The sequence below is a fragment of the Zalophus californianus genome, chromosome 8 (genome assembly GCF_009762305.2).
Source record: "Zalophus californianus isolate mZalCal1 chromosome 8, mZalCal1.pri.v2, whole genome shotgun sequence".
Lineage (NCBI taxonomy): Eukaryota > Metazoa > Chordata > Mammalia > Carnivora > Otariidae > Zalophus > Zalophus californianus.
In genome coordinates, this window is record NC_045602.1 from 20,669,308 (window position 1) to 20,695,491 (window position 26,184).

The 26,184-nt window shown below is 53.9% G+C and overlaps 1 protein-coding gene across 9 annotated transcripts in view; it reads right to left on the reverse strand.

Annotated features, from left to right (window-relative positions):
• Window positions 1-26,184, reverse strand: part of DNMT3A (DNA methyltransferase 3 alpha) — a 102,229-nt gene that overhangs the window by 16,555 nt on the left and 59,490 nt on the right. For 8 of the 9 annotated variants that reach the window (XR_004820239.1, XR_004820240.1, XM_035728771.1 and 5 more), the window contains 7 exons: window positions 25,983-26,129; window positions 2,402-2,617; window positions 1,974-2,132; window positions 1,426-1,533; window positions 1,012-1,168; window positions 526-675; window positions 374-418 (listed from right to left, as the gene is read on the reverse strand). Coding sequence is in view for 7 of the 9 variants with exons in the window: in XM_035728771.1 (XP_035584664.1) it covers window positions 374-418; window positions 526-675; window positions 1,012-1,168; window positions 1,426-1,533; window positions 1,974-2,132; window positions 2,402-2,617; window positions 25,983-26,129 (982 nt within the window). In the remaining 2 variants the exon portion in view is untranslated. The remainder of the gene's footprint in view (window positions 1-373; window positions 419-525; window positions 676-1,011; window positions 1,169-1,425; window positions 1,534-1,973; window positions 2,133-2,401; window positions 2,618-25,982; window positions 26,130-26,184) is intronic. The other variant, XM_035728776.1, reaches the window with a different exon arrangement.

Genomic DNA, 26,184 nt, shown 5'->3' on the forward strand with positions numbered 1-26,184 from the left:
CTCTAACGACCAGTGGATGAGAACAGGTGAGGAAAGGTAAAAGGCCAAAGGTCACAAGTTCAAGCAAATCCAAGAGAGGCCACCCTTCTCGGACCCACTGGAGTATCCCAAACCCTAATGACCAGCGCCTGCCATGGATAGGAAAGTAAGATGGCGGCACCAGGGAGACAGCTGTGTGGGTGAAGCAGGGTGGGGGAGGCGGGACGGGCAGGACAGAGGCCTTCACTGGGTACGGACGTCCCATGACGTTCAAACCTTCCTAAGGGCCTAGGCTACTCCGCACCGGGCCCTGCACTAGGAGCCAAGCCCTCCTGCCCGTCCGGGGGCAACAGACTACGGACTTCCCAGGGAGTCAATGGCCATCGGGACTCACCCTCGATGTTCCGGCACTTCTGCCGCACCTCGTACACCAGCCGCTCTGCGGAGGGGAGGAGAGCCCAGCATCAGAGGGGGCCATGAGGGCCACGGCCGCGCCTCTGAACGCCAGCCTCGCCGTGCCACTCTCTCCAAAGCCAGGCCAACTACCTCTTGTGCGTTCATCAATTATCTCCTTGACCTTAGGCTTCTCCGTTGTGCTCTTTCGGGGCTTTTTGGCGGGTGGGGGTGGTGCATAGGCAGCTGCCTCGGGTTCGACCCACATGTCTGTGTAAACTTCTTTGTAGGGGTTCTTCTCTTCTGGATGGGGAAAGCAGGTGACAAGATCACGGTCACCACCAACAAGCAGTGCCGGCTTCCTCCCCTCCTCTATTCTGCCTACGAAGGGGTGCAGCCCGGTCCCCAACTTGTTCTAGCTCCCAGCTCTCCTGTGCCAGCAAGCCAATGGGGGGAGCGTATCCCGCGTCCCTGAGCAGCCCTGCCCCTATCCTGACCCCAGGGAAAGGGAGACTGGGGCCACACCCCCTGGGCCTCTCAACCAAAGAGCTGGCAGCTCTCCCCAAGCAGGGCCTTCCCAGCCCTGGCGTGGAGCTGCCCGGCGGGCAGCAGAAGGCTGGCCTGGGCACCTGCATTTACCTTCGGGTGGCTCCAGGCCCTTGGGGCCAGAGGGCTGGAACCCTCCGAGAGCCCACTCGATCATCTGTTTGTTCTGCACCTCCACGGCCTTGGCTGTGTCACTCTCGTCGCTGTCATGGCATGCCGGGAACAGCTTCCCCGCGCGGCTACTGGCCACCTGGAGGGCAACACGTATGGGGGAGTCAGGACAGGCTGGAGGACAGCGAGGGCAGCCTGAGGCGAGCGCTGGGAGAGGCGGCAGGGGAGGGTCACAGGAGAGTGTCAGAGGAAGGGAGTGCAGTAAGGGGTGAGTAATGGGGGGGGGAACAAAAGAGAGTCCCGGGGGGCCTTGCAGCTGGACCCTCTGCACTCCAGCTTCTAGACCAACTAGGAGTCCCTGCTGTCCAAGCCCCCGCTACTTGGAGGAGCACTCACCTGCAGGACTTCGTAGATGGCTTTGCGGTACATGGGCTGCTTGTTGTAGGTGGCCTGGTGGAAAGCACTGCAGAAGGAGCTCAGCGGCATCAGCTTCTCAACGCACACCTGGAGGAACCACCAACGCCCTCGCTTTCTCCTTCTGCCCCACCCGTCAAGCCCCCACCACGTGCCTGGCAATGGGCAGGGACTGGGGCACTGAGACCCAACCTCCGCCCTTGAGAGGACCCGATGGATTGATAAATAACTCTATAATGCTCAAAGGAGGAGTCCAACCCAAACGTGGGGGAGGACCTCAATGCAAGCAGGAAAGGAGTTCTGGAGAAAGGGTCCTGGAAGGCAAGAGCCTGGCAGGCGCCCCAGCTCCCCGAGCCCCCCAGGGCAGCCCACTTTTCTCTAGGGCTTCTTCCGGTCCCATGTGGAGAGTGGGGGCGAGCAGAGCCCACTTCTTCCACCGCAGGCCCGGACCAAGCCCCCGGCCCCAAACTACAGGCCCTGGGACCAAGACCCGTCCCTCCCCGAGGCTACCACCAGACCCCAGGACTTACCACCGAGAACTTGCCGTCTCCAAACCACATGACCCAGCGGGTGCCTTCAGCTGCTCGGCTCCGGCCCGTCATCCACCAAGACACAATGCGGCCTGGCCACCAGGAGAAGCCCCGAAGTTTCCCCCACACCAGCTCCCCAATGCCAAAGCCCCGGCCGTCCTGGAGCCCCAAGGAGCAGAAGTCATTACGTGGTGGTCACGAGGCCCTGCCACCCTGACCCCCCCCCCCCATGGCAACCCCAGCCCTGGGCATCTGAGGGTCGGGACAGCCAGGAGGGAGCTGCATCTGAACCGCCCGAGACAGAGCAAGACTGGGCAGACGAAGAGGCCTGGGGTCAGGTGGAGAGAGGAGAGCAGGACGGGAAGAGCTGGCAGTGGAAGGACCCAGGAAAGAGCTGGACGAGGCAGGTGAAGGAGCGAGCCGCTCACCTCGTACTCCGGCTCATCGTCGGCTGCTTTGGTGGTGTTCTTGTCCCCCGCGTCTGCCCCCACGGGCTCAGGTGTGGTGGCCACGGTGGGGGAGGCAGGGTCGGTGGGCTGCTGCACCGCGGGAGGGCTGGCCTCCTCCACCTTCTGAGACTCGCCAGACCCCTGGTTTTCCTCCACAGCATTCATTACTGCAATCACCTTGGCTTTCTTCTCAGCCTGGAGAAACAAGGAGCAGAAGTTACCTTGACCTCTCCAGGTATTAGCAAGCAAGGCCGCTTGATACTGGGGGCGGGGCGGGGGGGGGAGGCGGGGAAGGGGCACAGCTCTTCTCAATCTCTTTGTGCTCTGGAGACAGTGACAGGAGGTAAAGGACTGAGTTCTCCGCTCATCAACTCAATTGGCTTGCCATGGAAAATGGGAAAATCTGAAGTTGGTCAGTGAACGCAAATCATTTGGCTGGTTTCCAGCCTTCTCTTGGGCCTCTCCTGAAATCTTCCTCCATAGGTCAGCCTCCATCAGTTGCCCACCCTCTGACATGGAAAGAGTAATTCTATTCAAAGAGTAATCATGCGCCTCAGCTTAGGCACAGATCTTGGCTCCATCCTCTCCTATCTTACTTCCCAATCACGAATTGGATCCTCTTGTCCTTTATTACAATTTTCCCAGGCAATCAACCCCTTCTATTCCTGGTCTTGGCTTCCAGACCACAAATCCAGTTTGGTCGTGATGTCTACAGATGATGAAATCACTGCTCCGCGTCCCCCCCTGCTCAAACACCACCACAAGCCCCTAAAGAGCTTGCCTGCTGCTCCCACGCCATTCTGGAATCTTAGGATTCTAGCAAACGTATGTTATCAGATTCACCCATTCTTTCTGCACACACCTTTCAGATCCATCGATACATTTATTCTTTCAACAGTTGACTGAGAACACACTACAAGCCATGCATCCTCTCTGCTCTCCTACCGATAAACTAACCATCCACACCTAATCATGCTCCCATTTGGGCAGCCTCCGTCCATTCACTGTCTCACGCTCATCCTTCCCAAAGCCTGCTCCAGGATTCCCATCACCCTACAGAAGAAAATGAAATCTTGCTCCTTAGCCCTGAGAACCCTTCAACCTAATCTTACCCCAGCGACTGAATCCGAGGGACCCGTGAACTCAAACTTTAAGGCTCTGCACCTGTTTCCACCACATTCAGTGAAAAACCTCCTATCTTCAACATGGCTTTCAACGTGAAGCTTTCCCAGAGAGTTTAGAGCTGGGAATGCAAAGCCCACCCTCAAGACTAAACAAGAACATCAGAAAGTAACTGGGAGTGTAAGAACTCTAAGCTAGAAGGCAGAGGACCTGCATTCCTGTCTTCGCCTTGCAACTCACTGAACAGCAGATTCTGGAGCAGTCCTCGCTCTTCCAAGTTGCTTCAACCTAAAAAGGCCTTTCATCTAAAGGATTTCCGTTACACTTTCCTGACTGGTTTAAGAATCTGATGTATGTAAGTATCAAGAACGTCAAGGACTCTCCCAAGTTGCCAATGGACTCCCAGATCCCAGGGCCCCAGGTTAAGAACCTTTGTGTTGTGCTCAAAGGTCTACTGTGTTGTAGAGTCATTTTTGTTTCAGTCTCAAGTCTTTGCCTCCAGGCCAGCAACCAAACCTGCTCCTGGTGGAGTCCTTGAACACTGAGGTCGGAAATCCTAGTTCTTTCCGTGATTCAACAAATTCTAAGATGGGATAATGCATCCTTTGCCCCCAGCCCACGAACAGCTGGGAAAAGGAGCCAGAAGCCGGTGGTGGGAGAATGCAGAGCAACTGCTCTTCCCTCCCAAGCCCCCTCTCTCACCTGCTGGGACTCTGCCCTCCCCTTCCTACTATCAATTATCTACCACCCCCTCCCCCGTAAGAAGATGCACCTAAGTGTGCACTCAAGCCCATCCTCTTCTAGGGATGCACTACTGCAGCCCCAGATCCGCTCACAAACTCCACCCCTCCTTGAAATTCAGGCATGGCTGACTGACCTAGACCAGGGTGCTGCCATGGGTGACCCCAAGACCCCGCTTCAGGGGTGATGAGGCCCCTCGGCCAGAACAAGGTGCAGGTGGCAGAGGGCGGGAGGGGCCTTCTGAGGAAAGGTGAAGTCACCTGCACAGCAAGCGGGTGCCGGGCTCCCCAGGTCTAGAAGGGAGTCGTGCCCGATGCCACCCTCCTCACTCCCCCACAGCCCCTTTGTCTCTCTTCTCAACCTCTCCACAGCGAGTTCCTGAACATTCTTCTTCCCCCACAACTTCCCCCAGCTTGTCAGATGCTGCTGCTGACGGCTGTTAAGCGCCCCCAGCCCACTAGGTGCAGGAGAACACGCACCCAGCAGGGTTTTGGCAGGCGGAGGAGGAGGAAGAAGGGGGCCTCCGTCGGGACGAGGCCAGCAGGGGTGGGGGAAGGAGGAAGGGGGTGGGTTAGCAGCGGGAGGCAGGAGGAAAGGGGAAGAAGTGGCAGAGATGGTGGCTGGGTGGGGGAGGGGCCTCATTAGAATAGTCTGCCTAGGGCAGTGTGGGAATGCCTTTTTTCCACGCTCACTCCGACCCTCCTCCCCAGGCAAACAATGGGAGAAAGAAGGGTTAACTCAGGGCTTTGGCATTTGGGCTAAAGGCTCCTACCCCCAGTTCTTGAGGTCCTACGCCAGAGCGGCCCAGAGATGGGGCAGGCCCAGGGAGACACCACCCCAGCCCCCACTACCGTGGCTCAAGGAAGCCACTTCATCTGGAGTTTGTCCAGCCTGGAAAGCCACTGGTAACTCCACTCGAGTAGAGGCAAGGCCTCCCCGACCAGTCCCATCTTCCTGGGCAGCTGTCCCGCCTCCGCCTTCCTCTGCGACGCAGGCTGCTTCCCGTTCCAAAGGTCAGAGGTCTGGGCGCCCATGCGGACTCCCCGCTGGTGCAGTGGATCCCAGGCTGTCCCAGGCACCTCTCCCATCACAGGCCGGCGTCGTCAGGCTGCCCCCACCCCCCACGGCCCCCGCTGATGTGCCACAGCCCCTGTCAGGGTCACACTGCTCCCTCCCACCCAGCACCACTTCTCTCTGCGGGCCTGCCCGCTGCTGGCTCCCAGGGACACGCACGAGAGGAACTGTCCCTCCCAAGAGGCCGCAAGGTGGGCATGGCCCGAGGACAGCATGGTCCACCAGCCAGGAGCACAGGTCCGCAAGGAAATGCCAACAGCCCATCAGCCGGCCAGCTCAGCAGGGGCGCTCCTTGCAGCCCAACTCCTGGTCTCCCAGCTCCCCCTGGGCCAGGGCCTGCCCCCCAGCCTTCATTGACTACTGCCCCAGGCTCACACGCTGGGGCTGCTCTTCTGGCCTCTGCACCGCCAGGTCCCACCTGAGCGCTGGGAGGAGCGGGGCTTGGGGCTCCTGAGGAGGGAGGGGGTGGGACAGCACTAACTCAGCATCTCCAGGACTCGGGCCAGGCAGAGCAACCAGCTCCTGCGGGCCAGGGAGGAATACTTTGACTCTTCTCAAATCCAGAGGGCTGCAGCGGCCCAGAGATCCTCCCACCGGCCCCTGCCGCCTCCCCGCCCCCAGTCTCCCCAGGGCTCCGTCCAGGAACCTACCCATAAGGCCAGGTGCAGCCCCTCTGTGGTCCGGCTCAGGTGTGAGCCCCGGCCCTGAAGCTCTGTAAGTAGCTGCCCGTCTGGGGGGAGGGGAAGGGGGCGATGGGGCTGGGGGCGGAGGGGGCCAGAGAGAGGGGGAGGGGGGAGGTGGGGGGGAGGGCTTGAACATTTTCTTTGTCTAGAACTCCAGGTCACGTGGGCCCCGCTGGAGTGCCTGGTTGGCTGCAAGCGGGCCGGGGGAGGGGGCCGGCTCTCAGACGCTGGCAGTGGGCCAGCCCCTCTCCTCCCGTCCGAGGGGCGCGGGCCGCCGCTGGGGCCTGGGGGCGCGGCTGGGCCTCCGCCCGTTCCCAGGACCCCGCCCAGGCCGGGCTGGAGGCGGCGCCGCCCCCTCCTCCGGGCTGGCCCTCCCGCCCCCTCTCCCCCCGACTCTGCCAGAGCTCCGAGGGGCGCCGTGGGGGCGAGGCGGGGAGCCCGCGGAGGCAGGGAAGGGAACCGGGAGGGAAGGGGCTGCTCTGCAGCGGCGGAGGTAAGCCGGGAGCGCGGAGAGAGCCAGGAGCGCCGGCAAAAGAAGAGAGGAGGTTGCGGACAGCCTGGGAGAGCCAGGAGAAAGTTGTTAAAAGTCAGTCTCTCGGCAGCACAACCAAAAAAAAAAAAAAAAAAAAAAAGAAAAGAAAAGAAAACAAGAAAAAGCTTACAGATGAGCGTAGAGGCCCAGGAAGCTGTAGGGAAAACTCAAAGCACACAGAGGCGGACAGAAGGCGCCTGCGGAAATTGGGAGCGCTCCAGAGCAAGAACTGCTGGGGAGAGGGTTCTCCTCTTCATGCTACAGGTGGATAGAGAGGGGTCCCTTAAAAGCGTGGCTTGAATTCAGGCTTTGAAAAACCTCTTCCTGGCCAAGTCCCTGGGTCCCCTAGGTCACTCAGGATCTGCGCTGAACGTCCCATTTTCCTCTGTGCAAGGTGGTGGTGGGGAGGGCACACTCTAAAAGTTCTGCAATTTCTCCTGGACACAACCATCTGCAGCTCAAGGAGACTTCATTCATCTCCTGGAGCCTCCAGGTGCAGCCCCCAGGTGCAGCCTCAACCGATTCAAGCTCCCTCCTCCCTAGCAGAGGCCCCTCCCCCCCACGGACACACACACACACACACACACACACACACACACACACACACACAGTCTCCACCCACATCAAATAAAGAAGCAGCAGACCCTCTTGGCCCTGCCTTCAATGAGTTGACAGGTTCAACTAGACCTGGAGAGGTAGGAAAAAGTCACTGAAAAACATCTGTATAGATAACTATACCACAAATACCAAGCCCCACCGACCTGGTTGGCTTCAAAACCAACAAAAAACAAACGGCTAGTAGGAATGATAAATGAGGTTAAGGAGGGCAGTGCGGAGCAGAGATGAATCAAATTTGGAATGAGGTCAGACAGGAAGGAAATAAAGCGACGTAAGGCTGGAATGGGAGTACAGTCTTGCCCGCCTCCACCTGCCACCTCCCAATACGACTAAGGCTAAAGGGTGCAGAGAAAGAGGTCAATGGATACATCCTATAGCAGCGAAGGATAACGGCAGACTTTCTGAGAAGACCAGATGAATGGGTATTTTGGAAAGATCAACCTGGTTTCAGTTTGCAAGATGCGATCAGCCGAGCTCCGTTGCCTTCAGGCTGGTATGGCCATAGACAGTTAGCAAGATGAATTGGAAGGAAGAGCAGAGGAACTGAAGGCCATCACTCTTGGCAGCAGAGGGCTGTTTAGCCAGCAGCACTTGTTGGAAGAGCTGGACTTGGGTTCTGGTTCCACCACCATGACCTTGAACGAGTCACTTTAACCCCAAGAGGTCTGTTTTCTCATTTGCAAAACAGAAGTGATAACATCTGCCCTCCCAGGCCCTGGAATACCAGCATCTCTTAAAGAGATAATGCCCCAGGTGCCTGGCTTCCAGCCACAGTCAGCTGGAAACATACCAGCTGGAACCCATGCCCGGAGAATGAGGTCAAGAGATGTGCTGTGAAGGACAGCCCACCTTCCCTCCTGGGGCTCAGCATCCTTCTGAGGGCCATCAGAGCAAGCAAGCCCTGAAGAGAGAGGAGGACGCCAAATCAGAGAGAGGGCTTTCTCCAGATAATACTTGGGGAGTTCAAACTTTCCTCTCCCAACCCCAATGGAGGCCCAGAATCCATACAGCCAGGAGAAGGAGGCGTTCTGCAAAACACAGGCTCTTCTGCTCCAACCCATCTTTCAACCCTATTAAGGTGTCTGGTACAATTTGTCAGGAGAGCCCCAAGCAGAGACGGGAAGCCCTGAATTTGTACCTCTCCATCTGCTCTCCTTTAAGGAATGCAATAGGACTTGCTTTGCTCCTTCTCTCCCTGATGTCTGCTCAGCATCCAGGGCTGGTAAACAAGGCCACTGTAGACCTCCCCCGCACACTCCCCACCCCCCCCCACCCCCAGCCTCTTCTCAAAATGAAGTTTCTGATCTGGCTTGGCTGGCTCTTTTTAAAGATACTATGTCTCCTCTCTGACATCTCCTTTTCCATTACTACCTGGCTATAACACCTTAAACTCTACCACCTTAAACTCTACAGCTCTTTGGTCTTGGGACTTCTTCAGACAGTAAGTAACGATGCCTATGCACGCAGCCAGGACTCAAGGTGTCAGAATGGACCAGGGCCATCATCAGTTTCACTTTCTCTTGCCGCACTTATAAACTAGCCTTTCCCTCCAGCTGCCAAACTTCCTTATTCTCATCCTTTAAAATTAAGCTCAAATCTTCTGTCTTACACGCAGCTCCCAGCTTAAGCAAAAGAAAGCCCAAACTCAAGGTTGTCCCCTCGCCAACCTTGGACACCGTCCCTCTCCTGTAGCTATGTGGACAGGAAGGGTTCCCCCTCTTCTGTACGATGCATGAGTCACTCAGAGATTCGTGTCTTCTTCACGCTCAGTGGGCAGAGACAGGCCCCAAAACAGAAGAGACCTCAGAGTTACAAGAGGTGACTTTAGCAAAAGGTCAGGAACAAAATAAGGCAGGCTTCAAGGATCCTCAGGTCATCTATGTCCTCGACCTTCCAAAGTAACCCTTTGGGGCTGGTTCCTGAGATAGATCTTTTTTCTAAGTTTATTTATTTAAGTAATCTCTACACCCAACGTGGGGCTTGAACTCACGACCCTGTGATCAATTCCAACCAGGCCAGCCAGGTGCCCCCAGATGCGTCTTTGTGATAGTCAGCCTGAAGTAGGAGGGTCATGCAAAACCAGGCAGGGTCTTGGCAACATGGTAACAGTTTGCTGAAAGGGGGAACTCCTGGATGAAAAGATCTGGTGGATGTCAAGAGCCTAAAAGAAGTGTTGGAGAGGAAGTATCCAGGATGGCCTCAAAGAGAGGGTGACCTGAAAGAGAGGGCACACTTCCTGTTTGACAGGCAGAGAGCAGGCCTGATGAATTACCTCTTTTCAGGACACCTGACTCTTCACCCTGATCCTGGATTCATCAAGCAAACTTCTAATCTTAATGACATTTTCCAGTGACTCTGATACTGCTAAGTTGCCAAAGGCAGCAGGACAAGCAGGAGGATCTGTGTGGCAAGGAGGACACGTCCTGTTAGAAATTGGTAAATTTAACGTTCTGGTATATGTCGTGCTCCTGTGTTTCTGAAGAACACGATCGCAGTAAGTGCGGTTAATCTGACTTTCCAGCTCACAGAACTGAGAGCCGCCCCCCCCCAAGCAGGAATTCCCACACGTCAAGGTGGGAATGCCATGTCAGCTGGGCTGGGTGTTCTGTGGTCTGCTTTGACATGAAATCCAGTGCTGGAATGAGGGGGGAGGTTATGTGGCTTCCATGAAACAGTATATTTAACCACTGGAGTCCCTTTACTCAAAACCAGAGAAGCCGTGATCCCTATGAAGCCACCTGCAAAGCCACGTTATCGAGGAGGCGCCTCGTATTTTTTTTGCCACACGGGCATTCCCAGCCATCCCAAGGCCAGGGAGGCTTTATCCAGACAAAAGGCCATGAGATCAAAATGGGTGTCTATTCTGATCCTGCCCTTCTCTTACCTACAAGCTCAAAAGCCTCTGTGACGTGCGGGAGACTCTGACGACCTGCTGGTTACAGTCAACACCGTGCGTGGCATTCAAGGCCCCCACAATCTGGATCGCGCTCACATCACCCAGCTCACGCTCTGCCCACCCACTTGCTATTCCCAAAATATGCTCTTTTCCCTGCCTCTGTGCCTTCGCTCATGCTGTTCCTCGCTCCTCCCCTTCCACTCCCACCAGCCCAAATCCTACCTGTCCTCCCAGGCCCAGTCCACCAGTTACCTCCACCAGGGAAGTTTCTTTAGACCCGAACTGTCCAACAGGGTCGCCACTCACTGCATGTGCTATTTCAATTAATTAAAATTAAATAAAACGAAAAGTTCAATTCCTCAGTTGCACTGGCCCACCTTCCAAGTGTCCAAGAGCCACACGTGGCTGGGGCTACTGTCCTGGACGGCACAGATTTTAAAACATTTTTATCGCTGCGGAAAGTTCTGTGGGGACAGCGCTGCTCTGGCCCCTCCCCTTACCTTCCCCTCACTGAAAAATTACCCTGCCCCTCCTCCACCTTACTCCCATTGCACCTTGTAATCTTCTTTCAGCACCTGCCCAAATTTGTTTGCCCACTAAGGCCATTGTGTACTCATCTTTCTCCTCCACAAGATTAAAAATTCCTAGAGGGCAGGGCCTGGACCTTATTCAGCTTCCTATGGAAGCAGTGAGGACTAGCGCTCCTTACACATTGGAGAGGATTTAAGCAGTGTTGGCTGAACTGAATTCAACACTGTCTTGGGAGCCTCTTCCAGACTCCACTGCCCAAGTTCCCAGTGGGGGACAGATACTTTCCAGAGCAAATTTCTAATAGGTGCTAAGAGGTACAGGCCTAGGGCCCCCCAAAGAGGCCAGGAATCTTTGCCTGTTCCCCTGCAATCCACATGGAGGTTGCAAGCAAATGACCAGGACTGGGTTGCTGGCGGTGAAGCTAAAAATAGCCACGGAGCCAACAGCAAGGAGTTGGCAGGACTTGTTGCTAGGGAGACCAATCGCAGAGAGAGCAACTAAGCAGGAGAGTGTCAGACCTGCACCTGGAGAGCAGAGGCCATAGTTGGGGGGGGGGGCAGTGTGGCTTGAAGTTGACAGGGGTCCAAGGCTCCCACCTAGAGATGTTCTGCCTTCTGGCAGCTCCTGACTAATGCTCTAAGTGGGGCAAATGTTCCCCCTGTCCCTCAGTAACCCATCTCCATGGAAACCACCATTACTGGGGTGAAGTACCAGCCCCTGGAAGGGAGGCCTCTGCCTAGAGCTGGTTGTTATGGCAACATCCCCCCCCCTTCCTGTCATTCTCTCTCTCTCCGGGCTTCTCCTGTGGGGGAAAGGTGGGGGCCTCGTCTTGGCTTAGCCAGCATGACCAGGAAACACCCGCTTCCTGACCAGAGTAACCTGCAAGAAGCTCTTCAGAAGCTCCTGAGAACCCCGAAAGGCCAGTCAGTCCTCAGCACAGGGCAGAGCTTCCCTTTCTTCCCGCAAGGGCCCCACAGATCATCTTGCCAGGAGAATCCCAAAGTCGGTTGGGTTTAATTGTATTAGGATCACCCAAGGAGGTTTTTAAAAATACAGATTCTTGGGCCCTCCTATGGAGATGAGCAGGCTTGGAGCAGGGCCCAGGAATCTATTCAGAAACCTCCCTAGGTAATTCTGATTCTTGCCAGGTGTGGAAACCACTAAAGGCCCCGGCTGTCCTTGTTACAAATGAGGAAACTGAAACCCTGCATGAACTGAGCCCACCCAAAGGGTCAGAGCCACTAACTGAAGAGGAAGTGGTCTGGGGAGAGGAGGGGGTAGAGGTCTGGAGGTAGACGGAGATACAGAGGTAAGCTCCCCCAGTGCCCGTGTCTGAGCGGAGGCCGCATCGCCAGGGCCTTTCCCTCCTCCTCCCCTTCAAGCCAGAACACGCTACCGGCTGATACTGGATTGTGATTTAGAACCGAGCTTTTCTCTCGACAAGCCATCCCCTGTGGCACAAAGCAGAGGTAATGGGGCTGGGCAGCCTGGTTCCCAGAGTGCAGAGAATGGTGGCAGCCCAGGCAGATGATCTGGGCTGAAAGAAACTATCCTCCTTCGGAAAGGAAACCAAAAGGGTCACCATGGCAACCTGCACTGTGCTGGCCTGGTTGGGCTCTGTGCCATCCTCCCAAACTTGGGCCCAGGAGAGGTGCAGCCTTCAGGCAAACGCTGGGGGCCAGGGGCACCCCATCCCCCTGCCAGTCTAAGAACCCACAGGGGGGCCGTGCTGTGCTCTGGAACCAACACCTGAGCCTGTCTGAAACACAGCCGGACCCCAGAATCTGGGAGCACGGCCCTCCCGAGCACCTGCAGTAGCTGGGCCAGGGGAGGACACTGTGGAGGTGGGGGAGACGGGCCTCCACCCTTCTGTTACTCACAGCCTAATTGTGTGCCCAAGACCCACCGCACATGGAACCACAGCCCTCATCCAAGACAGCATGCAATTAGATGGTAAATTATGTGGTAGGGATGCTGCCTCCATGTGCTGAAGGCAATCGGAGGGGACCGAGATCAGTAAGGGCAGCAGTGGGAGCATGGCAGAGGGTGAACGAGGAGTGGGCACGACCTCCCATGTTTTTCAGACAGGAGTGGCCCCATCTTTGGGGGTGTCTGCAGTTGCATCGGCTCCCCAGCAGATGGAGGGCAGGGGTGCGAGGCGCAAGCACAGCGTCTGCCTAGCTGTGAGGCAGGAGGTGCCCCGGGGCACCTGCCGCACAATCCACACACTCCGATCACTCACATGCATTCTTCGGACCCAGAGAGCCACAGAAAGGGTCAGGGTGGCAGCCCCTGGCTGACCCCTCGCCTCTTCTCTCCCCGCCACCCCCCCCACCCCACCCCACCCCCCGCCACAGCCTTCACTCCTCTCCAGTCCCTGTCATTCTCTTCAGTCACTGCTGCACGTTCCCTAAAGCCATGTGCCTGGAAGCCCCAGTTCACCAGAGCATCCCTGAGGCTCCCGGAGCTGCAGCTGATACCTCCTTCCTCACTGTCCCCATCTGCCTTCTCCTTCCCTCCAGCTCCAGGTCTGCTCCGTAAGGGGAAGGCTTCCCCGCAAAGCCAACTCTCCCCTCTGGATCACTTTCATCCCCTGGCCCAGAGCTGCTGGGTGTGCAGGGCTCCGCCAGTGAGTAGAGGACAGGGTCTGGGCCGAGAGCAGGGGTGTGGGTGGCCGTGTGGCTGGTCCCCATACCTCACCACGTCCGCACAAGGAGCGGGATATGAGGTCTCGGACTGAGCAGCGGATCACAGCGGATGCCAGGACCTTCAGTAAATGCCTAGCTTCTCTGGATCTTGGTTCCCTAATCAGTCTGATGGGACCACGAATATCTGCTGAATGTTGCAGGGAGGACGGAAGGAAGTCAGGGGGGGGGGGGGCGTAGCATTGGAGAGGTGGAAAGAACGCTATGACAAGTTGGCCTGAGGACTTGTCGATGTTGTCACTTTGCTTTAGAAACCTGATCCTAGAGAGAAGTGTGAATTTCATACCTGGGGGGTATGGGTCAAAAGGAACCTGGTAAACCCAAACTGCTTGGGCTGCTCTCCCCTCCCCTCCCTTACCCTCCCCCCACCCCTGCTCCAGGCCTGGGGGTCAAAGGGAGGGGCCTCGGGGACCACCATTCAGATTCAGGCATGCAGACCCTCTCAAGTTTCAGAGTCCTAAGAGAAGCCCCAGGAGGAGCCCGGCCGACCAGCATTGCGGTAAACTATTGCTGAAAACAGCAGGAACGCCTACCATCTCCATCCCAAAGGGAAAATTTGAATTCCTGTACCAAGTCCTTTCCGGTCTTCTCTCCCCCACCCATGTTTGGAAACAGTTCCCTAGCTCTGCCTGCTTAGAGGCCACACTTCTTTCCCAGCTCAGTGGTCCCAGATCAGAGTCTCACCCTGGGCTGTACATTGGAATCACCTGGAGAGCTTCAGCAACTCTGTGGGCCAGGGCTCATAACTAAATTCTAAATGTAATGAATGAATCCAGAGGAGGGGCCCAGGCCATGGTGGTTAAAACAAAACAAAACTCCCAAGTGATCCTAATGTGCACAGAGACCCCCCCCCCCCACAATGTGGGTGCTACAGTAAATGCATCTTTCGGGGAATCACTTCTCTGCCGAGTTTAGTTTACTTAGAATCATCCAATTTTAGTATATGTGCTGCCGAAGCGGGCACTACTTGGAATCATCCAAAGCTTGGTGGTTCTCAAACTTCTGTAAGCCACAGAATCATCTGGGGAGCTGGCTAGAAAATCAGCTTTCTAAGGAACGGCCCTAAAGATTCTGCCTCCATAGGTTCTAAAAGGGGCCTGGGAATGTGCCTTTTGAATGCACTGCACAGGTGATTCCGATTCAGTATTATTACAGCAACTCGCCAACTTCAAAACACACTGAATTCTGATCAATTTTTGTTACATATAAAGCAAGTCCAACTCAATTTTTGTTTTTTGTTTACCCCACAAAGTTGCCCTTTAAACAGCATCTAGATGCAAATACACAGGAGACTGAGCTGTTTCATTCCTATTTTTGTTCAACCCATCTGAGTTGGAAATGAAAAATTAAAATATTTATACTGCCCACCCTCTACTGACTAAAGAGGAATAGGGGAAGAGTCATAAGGTATCTGCAAAGAGTTGTAATTAAAAAATGGCAAGTCCGAAAACTGGGAAAATTACGACACACACACACACACACACACACACACACACACACACACACACACACACGACTTGGTGGCCATGGGAGAGTATACGCGCCACACACACACACACACACACACACACACACACACACACACACACACACACACACACACACACACACACACACACACACACACACACACACACACACACACACACACACACACACACACACACACACACACACACACACACGACCTGGTGGCCATGGGAAGAGTATAAACGGAGAGGTGGAAGGCCAGGATGGCCAGACACTACACGGATATTAGAAAGGGCTCCACATGGGCGCCTGGGTGGCTCAGTGGATTAAGCGACTGCCTTCGGCTCAGGTCATGATCCTGGAGTCCTGGGATCGAGTCCCACATCGGGCTCCCTGCTCAGCAGGGAGTCTGCTTCTCCCTCTGACCCTCTTCCCTCTCGTGCTCTCTATCTCTCATTCTCTCTCTCTCAAATAAATAAAATCTTTAAAAAAAAAAAAAGGAAGGGCTCCACAGATTGGCGAAAAAGGGGGGCTTGAATGGTCCTCTAATGGGTTCCAGAACTCCTTCAGGCCCCGGACATCCTCGCAGTTCCGGGCACCAGCTGCTCCCAGAAGCTCCCTGTCCCTGCCCTTCCCTATCTGGGTCCTGTCAGTGCGGGCTGCTCTCCATGCTCTGGGCCCTTCCCTCCCCGCCCTGCAGCATGCACTTGCCCTCCACAACCGTGACTCTGTTCCCAACCCACCTTTTGAGCTGCCTGCTACACCTCTCCCTCTCCCCGTGCACAGCCACCCTGCTGGCTTCTCAAAAGCAGCTTGTCTAATGCCTAACTCAAAGGTCCAGCCCCTCCCAAGAGAGTATTTTCCTGACCTTGGGGTAGGCAGAGAATTCTTAGAGATACGCACACGAACTAATAAAAGTAAAACAAAATGGATAAACTGGACCTTATTAAAATTAAAAGCTCCTGCTGATCAGAATACACCCTTAAGGAAATGAAGAGCCCCACAGCACCTTCCGGTCCCAAACATGCTCTTCCTCCAGGATTCTCTAGCTCAGTTAATGACCATCACCCCCAGCCCCCGGCTAGGAAGCAGGTTTCTCCCTGACCTCCAACTGGAGACAATTCTATCATGTCTGCCTCCTGTTACCTGGACCCTCAGTCAAAGCCAAGTGGAAGGCCCTCCTAACTCATCTTCCTTCTCAACTTTTCCACTCTGGACTCCCTTGCAATGCTGCCAGGGCTATCTTCCTAAAATCCGCGTTCACTTTTCTCACATTCCTGCTCTCCCCTGCACAATGAAGCCTAAGTTTCTCACCGTGACAGGAAGGCCTTTGCCGATCTGACCATCTTCCTTTGTAGTCTTATCTCTTCTTATGCTTCCTCCCTGACTCTCACACCCTAGTTACCAGATCTCTTGCTGTTCTCTAAATAACCCAGAAGCTTCATGCCTCCTTCTCTTTGCCCTCAGTGATTCTTTCCCTGAAATACCTTCCTTGTGTATCCCTACTAGAATTCTCAAAGGATGCCTCCACCAGGAAGTGCTCTCACCCTCCTTTGTAGCTCACCAGACTCTTGGTGCCAGAAGCACAGAACAAGCCCCACGCTCTACCTGACGCCAAGGTTCACGGTGAACATTCCAGCCTCTTCCACCAGCCACATGCGCCTCTGAGATGTGCAACTCCTCCAGCACCAGCACAGTGCTGTGTGTTCAGTAATAACTGAATTCAAGCCCATTAACTCCCTTGTCTAGTGTACTGGCTCCTTATTAGAGTCACACAGTTCAGCCGACCTCCCCGTGCTTGAACATCCCTGGGGCCTCCTGGACAAATGGTCTGGTCTTTAAAGCAAAGCAGAGAGAACATCACCATTATATCTTCTCCTTTGCCTCATAGAAAGTGCTACGAGAATTCTTCTCAAAGTTGAACTAACGACGCAAGCTATCTTGAGGTGCTCTAGACTCCAAACTCCCAGAGATTTCTCGGCACCTACCTTAGGATCCTCCCTCAAGGCCCTTCCCCCACCATCCCTGCCAGGGAGACTCCTGGTTCCCGTGGAAGGCCTGCAGGCTGTCTCTTCTCTTTGGCAAGCCGGCCCCAAGGTCCTCAGGCAGGGCTAGTTAGTCGCTCCCATGGCCCCTTTGCTCATTTTTCTAAAATGGTCCTACTGGGTTACAGCATATGAGGTACTCCCTTACCTGCCTACCTCTCTGGGGGGAAGGGGAATCCCAGGGTGGGATTCCGGCTTTCCTTCGCATTTGTTTCCTTACTACTGTCTAGAAAATGCTGACATGCAGTAGATGTGGTGTTATCTTAAAGCCTGAGCACGCCTTAACTGAACCTTGCTCAGTTAAGGTTCGACAAGTCGTTAAAATAATGAATGAATGATTATGTGATTCATGAAAAGAAAACTAACAATAAGGGGCAGATCTAAGTAGATGGCCACCAAAGCCAGAAGCTGGAACGTGAATTCCCGAGCTGAGGAAATGCCCCAGGAAGACACTGAATGTCAACTGCTGCAGAGAGGAGGGCCCGGTTTGCAACATGGCCTTTTTGGCCCCTCCCCAGCCTGGGCCTCGTGTCTGAAGACGAGCACCACGGTCAACATTTCTGATCCGGGTATATAACAGCAGAGGAGGAAAGAGGAATAGTAGTGAAGAGGAAAGGAAAGCTAGACTCTAGCACCAAACACGTAAATGTTACGGAAGTCTTTATAAGAATCCTTATCAGGATACTTTACGTGTGCGATTCTTGAAGAGGCATGTATGTAAGGTCTGAGAATGCACTCCAATATTTAATTTGGAATTCATGTACAAGGTAGTATAGGAGACAAAGGCGTTACGGAGCATGACTGCAGCCCTCCTCCCCCCAAATTATAAAATTTTAGAATGTCTGGGATCAGCTACATCTATTTCCGTCACGTTACAAAATAAGGAAGCTAAAGTGCAGAGAGGAGAAAGACCTTCTCAAATGCATCAGGGCAGAGGCTGAGTCCAGAAAGCAGGACTCCTGAATCGCATTCCAACATTGTTTTCATCCAATCTCACAATGTCAAATGGACAGGCACGAGAAGACAGCAACTCAAGGGAAGGAAGGGCTAAGGACCAAAGGAGCGGAGCAGGGGACCAGTACCGAGGGCTGAAAAGGACCCAAACCTGGAAAGATGGGAGTGGCCTGCATGCACGTGGGCGGCCCAGGAGGTGGGGAGTGGAGGCAGCTGGGGGCTGCTGGGCCAGCTAGCTCTATCCCTCTTTGAACCCCATACTTCAGTTGGAGGAGAAGCCAAGACTGCAAACTAGGTGAGTCATTTGGGTGCAAAACAGAAGCAGCCTGAGATCAGTTTTGCCCTTGGGAATGCTCTACAAGCATATCCATGTGGCTCTTACCTCCTTATCTAGGGGAAACCTTGGTTTCCTACGAGTAAAACGGATAAAAATAGTTCTTATAGTAATTGCAGACAATATATCTGTCAAATGACAAAAATAATACAATTTAGTAATGAGTGTGATGTCCTTTGTTCAAGGGAGAACAATCCACGGTTCGGGGAGTACAGAGCCTAACAAGAAATGGAGCACTCTTCCCGAGGGATTCTGGATAGGATCGAGCTTGACGGAATATTTGGAGAGGCAACTCGGAAGCAGGGCACGATTGGCTAGGACGTCGGGAATTTCCTTAAAAGGCTGGCAGGTCCTGATTTCTAGGGTAAGGTGAGCTGGCGTGAAAGCTGAGCTGGACAACTGTGATCGGTGCCTGTGAGGTTACGGGGATAGGTGTTTCCCATAAGCACAGCGGGACTGAGCTTTAGATTTCTGCCCTGGGCTGGGCCCCTGGAGCAGACTCAATTTTGTGGGTCCCGATACACAAATTCACTTGATCACATCTTAGCTCTGGCGTGCAAGTGAATGCTCTTGGCACAGTGCCTGGCACGAAATAGGTGCTCAGTCAAGTCCGACCCCTTTCGCCTGGTTCCAGGGTTGGTGCACCCCCCCCCACCCCCGCTAGACCCCGCCCACTACTATCGCTTGCTTTCTCATCCCTAAGAAGTTGGGGTTGTTCTCAGAGCTCTTCTGTGTGTCCCAGGGATGAAGTGAACCCTCCAGTATGCAAACAGCCCACCCACTTGGGAGACCATGGGAGCCGCTAGGATGACAATTTCACAGCACATCCTAAAGGCCAGCCCTGAAAGTCACTCTGATTACAGGCTGTCACAGGCATACCTTTAAAAACGTGCTCAGCCTTTTGCTAAAGTATTCTTGTCATGCCTGCCCCAAATGGCCTCACCTCTTTGAAGGGAGATGTTATTTTTGAGGCCATCCTGCAAAAGTTCAGGTTGTCATTAATTTATATATGGTGGGTAAGTGAGGAATGCCTACTGGCCAGAACACCCTAAAACTACTAGCCACATGCTTTGCTAATAATTTGGCATTGCCACCATTTCTCATGTCTCCTGTACTAAAAGCCCAGGGGATCACACCTAATTCATCTTATTCCCAAAGCCCCCAGCACAATGGCCCCCTACTCAGTAGGTGCTTGGTGACTGCTTATTAAATGGAATATAGCACAGCAGGAGATGACCCTCTGGACATTCACAGGCTGTTCTTCCCAGGACAGACAGGAAGCACAGTTTGTTGAGACTGCAGGGTTATAAAGCAAGAGGAAGCAACATTTGCTCTCCTCACAGAAGCCACAGCACAAATGGCCCATAACCATATGAAAAGATGTCCAGCCTCACTTCGTATCTGGGAAATGCCAATTAAAATCATAACAAGATACCGTTTTTTTCCCCACCCATTAGATTAGCAAAACATTGATGTTGGCAAAGGTGGAAGTCTTCTCATACCCTGTTTATGGGAGCATAAACTGGCGCTTGCCCTTTTTGGAGGGCAATTTGGCAGATCTGACAAGAAGCAAAATACACATTCCCTTCGACCTAGCATTTCTCTTCCTGGGTGTCTGTCTTAGAGAAACACAGATGCACAAAGAGGCATGACCAAGGATGTTCACTGCTGCAGGTATTCATGCAGCAAAATACTATAACCAACATGAACGCTCCCCACTCAGGACGGTTAAGTAAAATCATGGTAATCCATACGGTGGGACAGAACCGTAATTACATGGCTAGATTATTGATACTTATCCTAAGTGAAAAACTGAGCTGTAAAATGAAACTACAATGTGGTTCCATTTACGTAAAAAAAAGAAAAACAAAAGCAACTGTGAAGCAAAATTATACATTTATACACACAGAGATGGATAGAAAAAAATCACGTCGTATATGCGCCAAACTAACAACATCAGGCACCTCTGCTGGAGGAATTAAAACCGTGGGGGAGGGATGAGTTTTTTTACAAGAACATATTTGTGTAATACTTGTGTCATTTAGAATCATTTCAAAAATCATCCGGCTCCTGTTACATGCTAGTCCTGCCCTAGGAGCTTTAGATATTAAGGATTACTTTATCAACCCACACAATTCTGAGATTACAATTATTGATTCATTCAGCACACCTTTACCCAGCTTCTTCTGAATGCCAGCCCTAGGGACGGAGGTGCCTAGAGTGCCTGCATCTACCAAGCTCGGGTTGGGGAGAGGCAGAAAGCAAGCAAGGGCAAGTGCTGCTTGCGGGGACATGAGACACGCCTGCGAGCGCCCACCATAGCCCAAGGCCAGCGACAGCTGAGGGACCTCAGCTCGGTGAGATTAAAAGCGATGCTGAAGGTCCCACCTCTGGTAAGTCGCCAAGCGGCATTTGAACTAGCCTCCAAAGGCACCCTTCCCTTCAGGAATATGAAAGTTTTGCTACCTGTAGGGCAGCCTGGAGGCAGGGGATGGGGGAGCTGCCTGATGTAGGAGGGGGATGGAAGGGGACAAGAGACTAGCCTTGAGCCACAGATTATTTGTCATCATCACTACTGAATGTGTACGAAGCATCCCGCAAGTGTAAGGATGCCCAAGTCCCTCCCTTCAGAGTGGGAGCCAGGAAAGAGACCAGATCCTAGATCAGCAGGACATGGTATCCTTGCCTCGACAGAACTTAGAATCAGGCCAGGGGGAAGACACTATCAACAGAGCCACAACATCCCCCAGCTGCAACTGAGTCCTGAAACCATAAGCAGAGGGGAGTCCACAGCCCCTCTGGCTGGATGACTGTTCCAGCTGCCCAACTAGCCCTCCTCACCCCCTCTTCCTCACAGTGGCGAGAACCAAGGAAGTAACACACGTGAGAAGCCCTTCCTAAGCCCAGAGTCCTTGGGTCCTTCTGTTCCGTTAATTGTCAGGAAGAGGAGCCTAGGCCCTGCCCTCCCCTGGAAGGAGGAATTGCCTTACACCTGTCCTCCCTGCTGCCGCGGCCCGGGCCCCTCTGCCCGCCAGGGCGGGGCAGGTTCTCCTGGGCTCAAGCACAGCAGAGGCCCAGCAGAAACAGCAGGAGCACAGGGTGGACAAGAATCAGGGCCCCACCTTATCCATGAAAACCTAACCACACAGGTCCCCTGGCTCCGTGCTGTTCTCCAGGTACGCCTGTCAGCACCTCTGGAAAAAACCGTATGGAAGCCAAGGGCTTGGGGCCTTCAAGGCAGAAATCCCCGGCCTGAGCTCTCTGAGGAGGTGTCCCACATTCACCAACCTGTCAACTGCATGGCCAACCCACAGCCATTTGTTGAGCCTATCTCCCCTGCCCAACATCTGACTGGGCATGATGGGGGAAGACACAATTAACACGTAAGAAATAGTGAAAAATACCCTATGAAATATCACGGAGTGCTAAATCCAAAAATACTGACAGTAAGGGCTACAGGGTGCAAAGAAGGAGGTCACTGTGAACCAGAGAGCCTCCGTGGACTCACTCCTGAAGAACAGATCAAGGAAAGCCCAGTGGGAACAGAGGCAGGGAGGAAAGAAGTCAAATACATAGAGGGGACTGGTCCCTCTTAGAGGACCTTTCTCTTAGAGAATGATAGTGAAGCGGGGTGGGATGAAGTCACAGCAAGAGTTGACGCCTTGAGAAACAGCCGGAGGATTTCTGGCATCATGAGGGAGACCATGGGGAGCCACTGTAGTTGTAGAGCAGGGCCTGGTCATGATTCAAGCAGAGCTTAGTCCTTAAAAAGATTAGTAAGGAAGTGAAGGGAATCCGTGACGGGCAGACAGAAGACAACACCTCCCCACCTCCAGCCGGAGTTCCCACCTCAGCCCCAGGGAAGGAGCAAAAGTCTCATTTTCCTCACCTAGTTACTTTAAATTTCATTCCTTTTGTGATATTCTAAACCTTCTTAAACATTTTTTTCTGGGGGAGGAAAGCCTGGGGAGGTCGGTAATCTCAGATGGAAAAGTCAAAAGTAAACCTCACTCAATAACTGGACTGGCAAGGGTGTCATGGCAAAAGGAAATTTAGCTGACGGAGTATTTTGAGGGAAGCAGGCCCCACAGGTGGGGCACGTGGACCAGGGAAGGGGCAGGTGCAGACTGGGGTCTGGTGGAAACCCCAAGACAGGAGAACACAGTCCTCAGGCCCCACATCCCATGCCCCACCACCAACTTCCCTTCCTGATGCTGAAAAGGCCATGCTGCCTTGTGCCCCAGGACCTCTGCACAGGCCATACACCTTTCTTCAATGCCCTTCTGCCCTCTTCCCGAAATTCTAGTTCATCCCTTAAAAGCCAAAAGCCACCTCTTGCTGATGCATGGATGATCTGGGAAGAATTGAGATCTAAGCCCCTTGGGGTGATGCTCTTCCTGAGGTGCCCTGAACCCTCATCCCATCTTGGGATAACTAGGAATCCTCCAGGCTTCCGGTACCGCCAGTACCCCCAGTGCTCGGACATGGAGGGTTCTGGTTGCCCAGTAACAGTGCCCTGGAGGAAGTTTTAGAGAGCAGGTGCTGCATTCTGAGGTTAGGACGTGCTGGCTGGGCCTTCAAGTGACACTGCCTAGGAAACAGCTGGAACCGTGCTTCTGGGAGGGGAGGTGTCTTTTTGGGAGGAAGGCAGGTAGTAGGATCTACGAGAGCACATCAGCGGTAAGGGGATCGAGAGTGGCAGACAGGGATCTGGAGATGCCACTGTCATGGGACAGAGGAGGAGGCTGAGCAGATGCAGTTGGAGGAAACGGGGAAGAATTCCAGGGCCAAGGGGCGCCTGGGTGGCTCAGTCGTTAAGCGTCTGCCTTCGGCTCAGGTCACGATCCCAGGGTCCTGGGATCGAGCCCCGCATCGGGCTCCCTGCTCCGCGGGAAACCTGTTTCTCCCTCTCCCACTCCCCCTGCTTGTGTTCCCTCTCTCGCTGTGTCTCTGTCAATCTCTAAAAAAAAAAAAAGAATTTCAGGGCCAAGGTCAGGAAGGCCGAGGGAGGAGGTGTTAGAAGAAAGGGTCGACTGCCAGGGAACGGGGTGAGGTTACGAGAGGAGGAAGGGTTTCTTTACCTCAGGTAAGCCACTCTGCTGGTGACAGTTGCTACTCTTTAGTCTGAAGGGAACCTGGCAGTCTTGAGAGCTACCCGTGTCTCCCCAACATTGCTGTTGCCTGCAGCTAGCCCTCCTCTAGACCGCTGGCCCAGCCCAAGGCGGGTGGGTACGGTACGGGGGCCAGGCCTCGGTGGGCAGCAGGAAGCCTGAATGGAGCCTGGGCCCGTGGCCAGCGCCTAAGTGCAGCCCCTGCCCCCCAAGTCTGAGAGGGAGGGGACCAGCAGTTCTGACACCTGTACTGGCAGTCACAGAATTCTCTCTGGACATCTTTAGTCATAGAATATAAATAAGGAAGGAACAGTTTGGCAAAAAGTATATATATTTTTTTTTTTTTAAGTAAGCTCTACACCCAGCATGGGGCTTGAACTCATGACCCAGAGATCAAGAGTCTCATGCTCGAACGACTGAGCCAGCCAGGCGCCCCAGAAAATATATTTTGGGGGCAGGGGCAGGTCTCTACATCTCAAGTCACATATACCTCAAACACTTTCAATTAAATCAACTTTTTAAGTTTTTCTGATAATGCTCATTGATTACCTTTCTTGGCTGGGGCTGGGGAAGCGGATGCCAAACACTTAAAGTTTACCAGAAAAGCTTTTGATGATTGTTGAAGCTGGGTGAAAGGTACGTGGGGCTTCGTTCAGCACACTACTCTTCTCTACTTCTGCGTATACTACAAGAGGTGCATGATAAAGTCTTTTTAAATTTTAGTAGAAATCTTAACATCGATAAAATGCATCGACTATCTTAACTTTTTCTGCGAGTTGAGAGAAGATCCCCTTTTCTATGGCAGCTGAGAGTAGGCTCCCATACTACTTCTTCAGGGGGGCATAGTTTGAGAACCACAGAATTTATAAATGTTCCAGGTCTAAAAGTCACTATGCCTACGCTTCTGGCCCCCAGGCTCAGGGAGAGCAGGAAAAAGCAAAGCTCCCCCCGCTGCTGACCGCCAGGGACTGATTAGTGGGCAACTGACCAGATGGCAAGAACAGCCCCCGTTCCTGAATTTTGTCCTAAAGACCACACTTTGTGCTCAGGGTCAAGTGCCTCTCTTCTCCGGGACCTGCAACAGGCTGCTCCTTTTCCAGGCTCTTCCAGGAGAGAAATTTCTGCCTTCCTAGATCCCGGAGGAGCTGGAGACAGTCAAGTAGCCAAACCCCTACCTTGTTCTGACCTTTTTCTAGAGCAAGCTCTCACACAATGTAACGCCTTCCTTTGTAGGCCTGGGGTAAACGCCCCAGATGGTGGCAACTCAGCGACATTGCCGCTCACTTCCTGGTGCCAGAGGTCAAGCGCCTTGTCTCTGAGGATCAGAAAGGAGAGCAGCCCCTCACATGGGGCTTGATAGGCTGCTGGCTCCTTGGTCTTTCAGTCTCCACGGCCTCACCTCCTGTCCCTGCTGTAGCCTGCCATGGGCTGGCTTCCACCCCCAAAGAAGCTTCTCTTAGAAAAGTCACCGGCTACCTCCAGGTTGTCAGAGGCGATGGGCATGCCTGTCAGTGCCTGCAGTCCTCTCTACACAGCCCATAAATGGGGTTTCTGTGGGTGCGATCCTGGGACTTGGCCTCTTCTCTCTCCCCGTCCCTAGATGAGCTTATCAGTTTCCCTGGACTTGAACACCAGCTTCTGCTCTTGACATTCTCCCACCTCTGCGTCTGCAGCGTGGACCTCCCTACCCCCCAAGCTCCAGGCACCTCGGCCTCTCAGACCGAACTGGCAATTCCCACCAGTCCCAAACCCGCTTCCGCACCTGCCTTCCCCATCTGAGGACATGGCACAACCATCACGGGGTGTTCAAGTGAAACCCCTCCGAGTTGTCCTTGGGTCCTTCCATTTCCTCCCCTCCTTCACCCCTCCCATCCATCAGCAAGCCCTACTGATTCTATCCCCAGAATACATCCTGAATCTGCCCTGTCGCCATTGCTGCCCCTTTAATCCACATCAAATCATTCCTCTGCACAGAAACCTTCCATGTACTCAGAGTTATACCAGCTTCTGGCCAAGACCTGCAGAGCCCCACATGGTTGGACCACTGCCTACCTCCCAGCCTTGTCCGACCCCACTTTCTCCCTCACTCGTTTCACACTGGGCATACTGGTCACTCATTTTGCCAAACAAGTCGGGGTCTTGCTTGTGGTGTTTCCTCCGCCTAGAACACTCTACCCCACCCAGCTCCTCACCAGATACCTTCCATGGGGGTCGTGAGCAGCAAGCGTCGGGGGGTGGAAGCTAGCTAGTAGAGGGATTTAGCAGCAAGAGGCACTGAGGCAGTGGAGAACTGAAGGACCACGGAGCGACCAGATTGGAGCCAGCTCTCCTGTTCCATCAGGTCTTAACTTAAATGCCGCCTCCTCCAAGAAGCCTCCCCTGACCACCCCCACCTAAAGCAGGCCTCTGTTATCCTCTATTTCAGCCCCTCCTTTACTTTTCTGTCTTGTTCTATCTTCTCCATCAGAGTGTCCGCTCCACGAGGCCGGGAATTACATAGGCACAGAGCCTAGTACGCTACGTGGTACAGGGTAAGTGCTCAATAAACTTTTGTTGAACGAAAAAAGAAACCAGTCACTGCCTAGGAGTTGAGCGGTTCCCTGTTTAAGTGCAAGAGGTTAACCTGATGGGGAAACTGAGGCTCAGCCGGGGCCTGACAACAGCTCCAGAGGGCGGCTGAAGCTAACTTCTGGTTTTTCCAATTCTGTGGGACAGGCTGGGGCCCAGGCCAGAAGGCACCTCACCTCCCTTTTCCAGCGTGCCAGCCACTCGTCCCGCTTGCGCTTGCTGATGTAGTAGGGGTCCCCCGCCTGGAAGGTGAGGCGCGGCATGGGCCGCTGGCGGAGGCTGGACTCCCAGCCCAAGCCACCCCGCAGCCGGCCCCGGGAGCCCTGGACAGAGAGACGACAGAGAGACAGACTGGCATTAAGATGGGCACTGACGGTC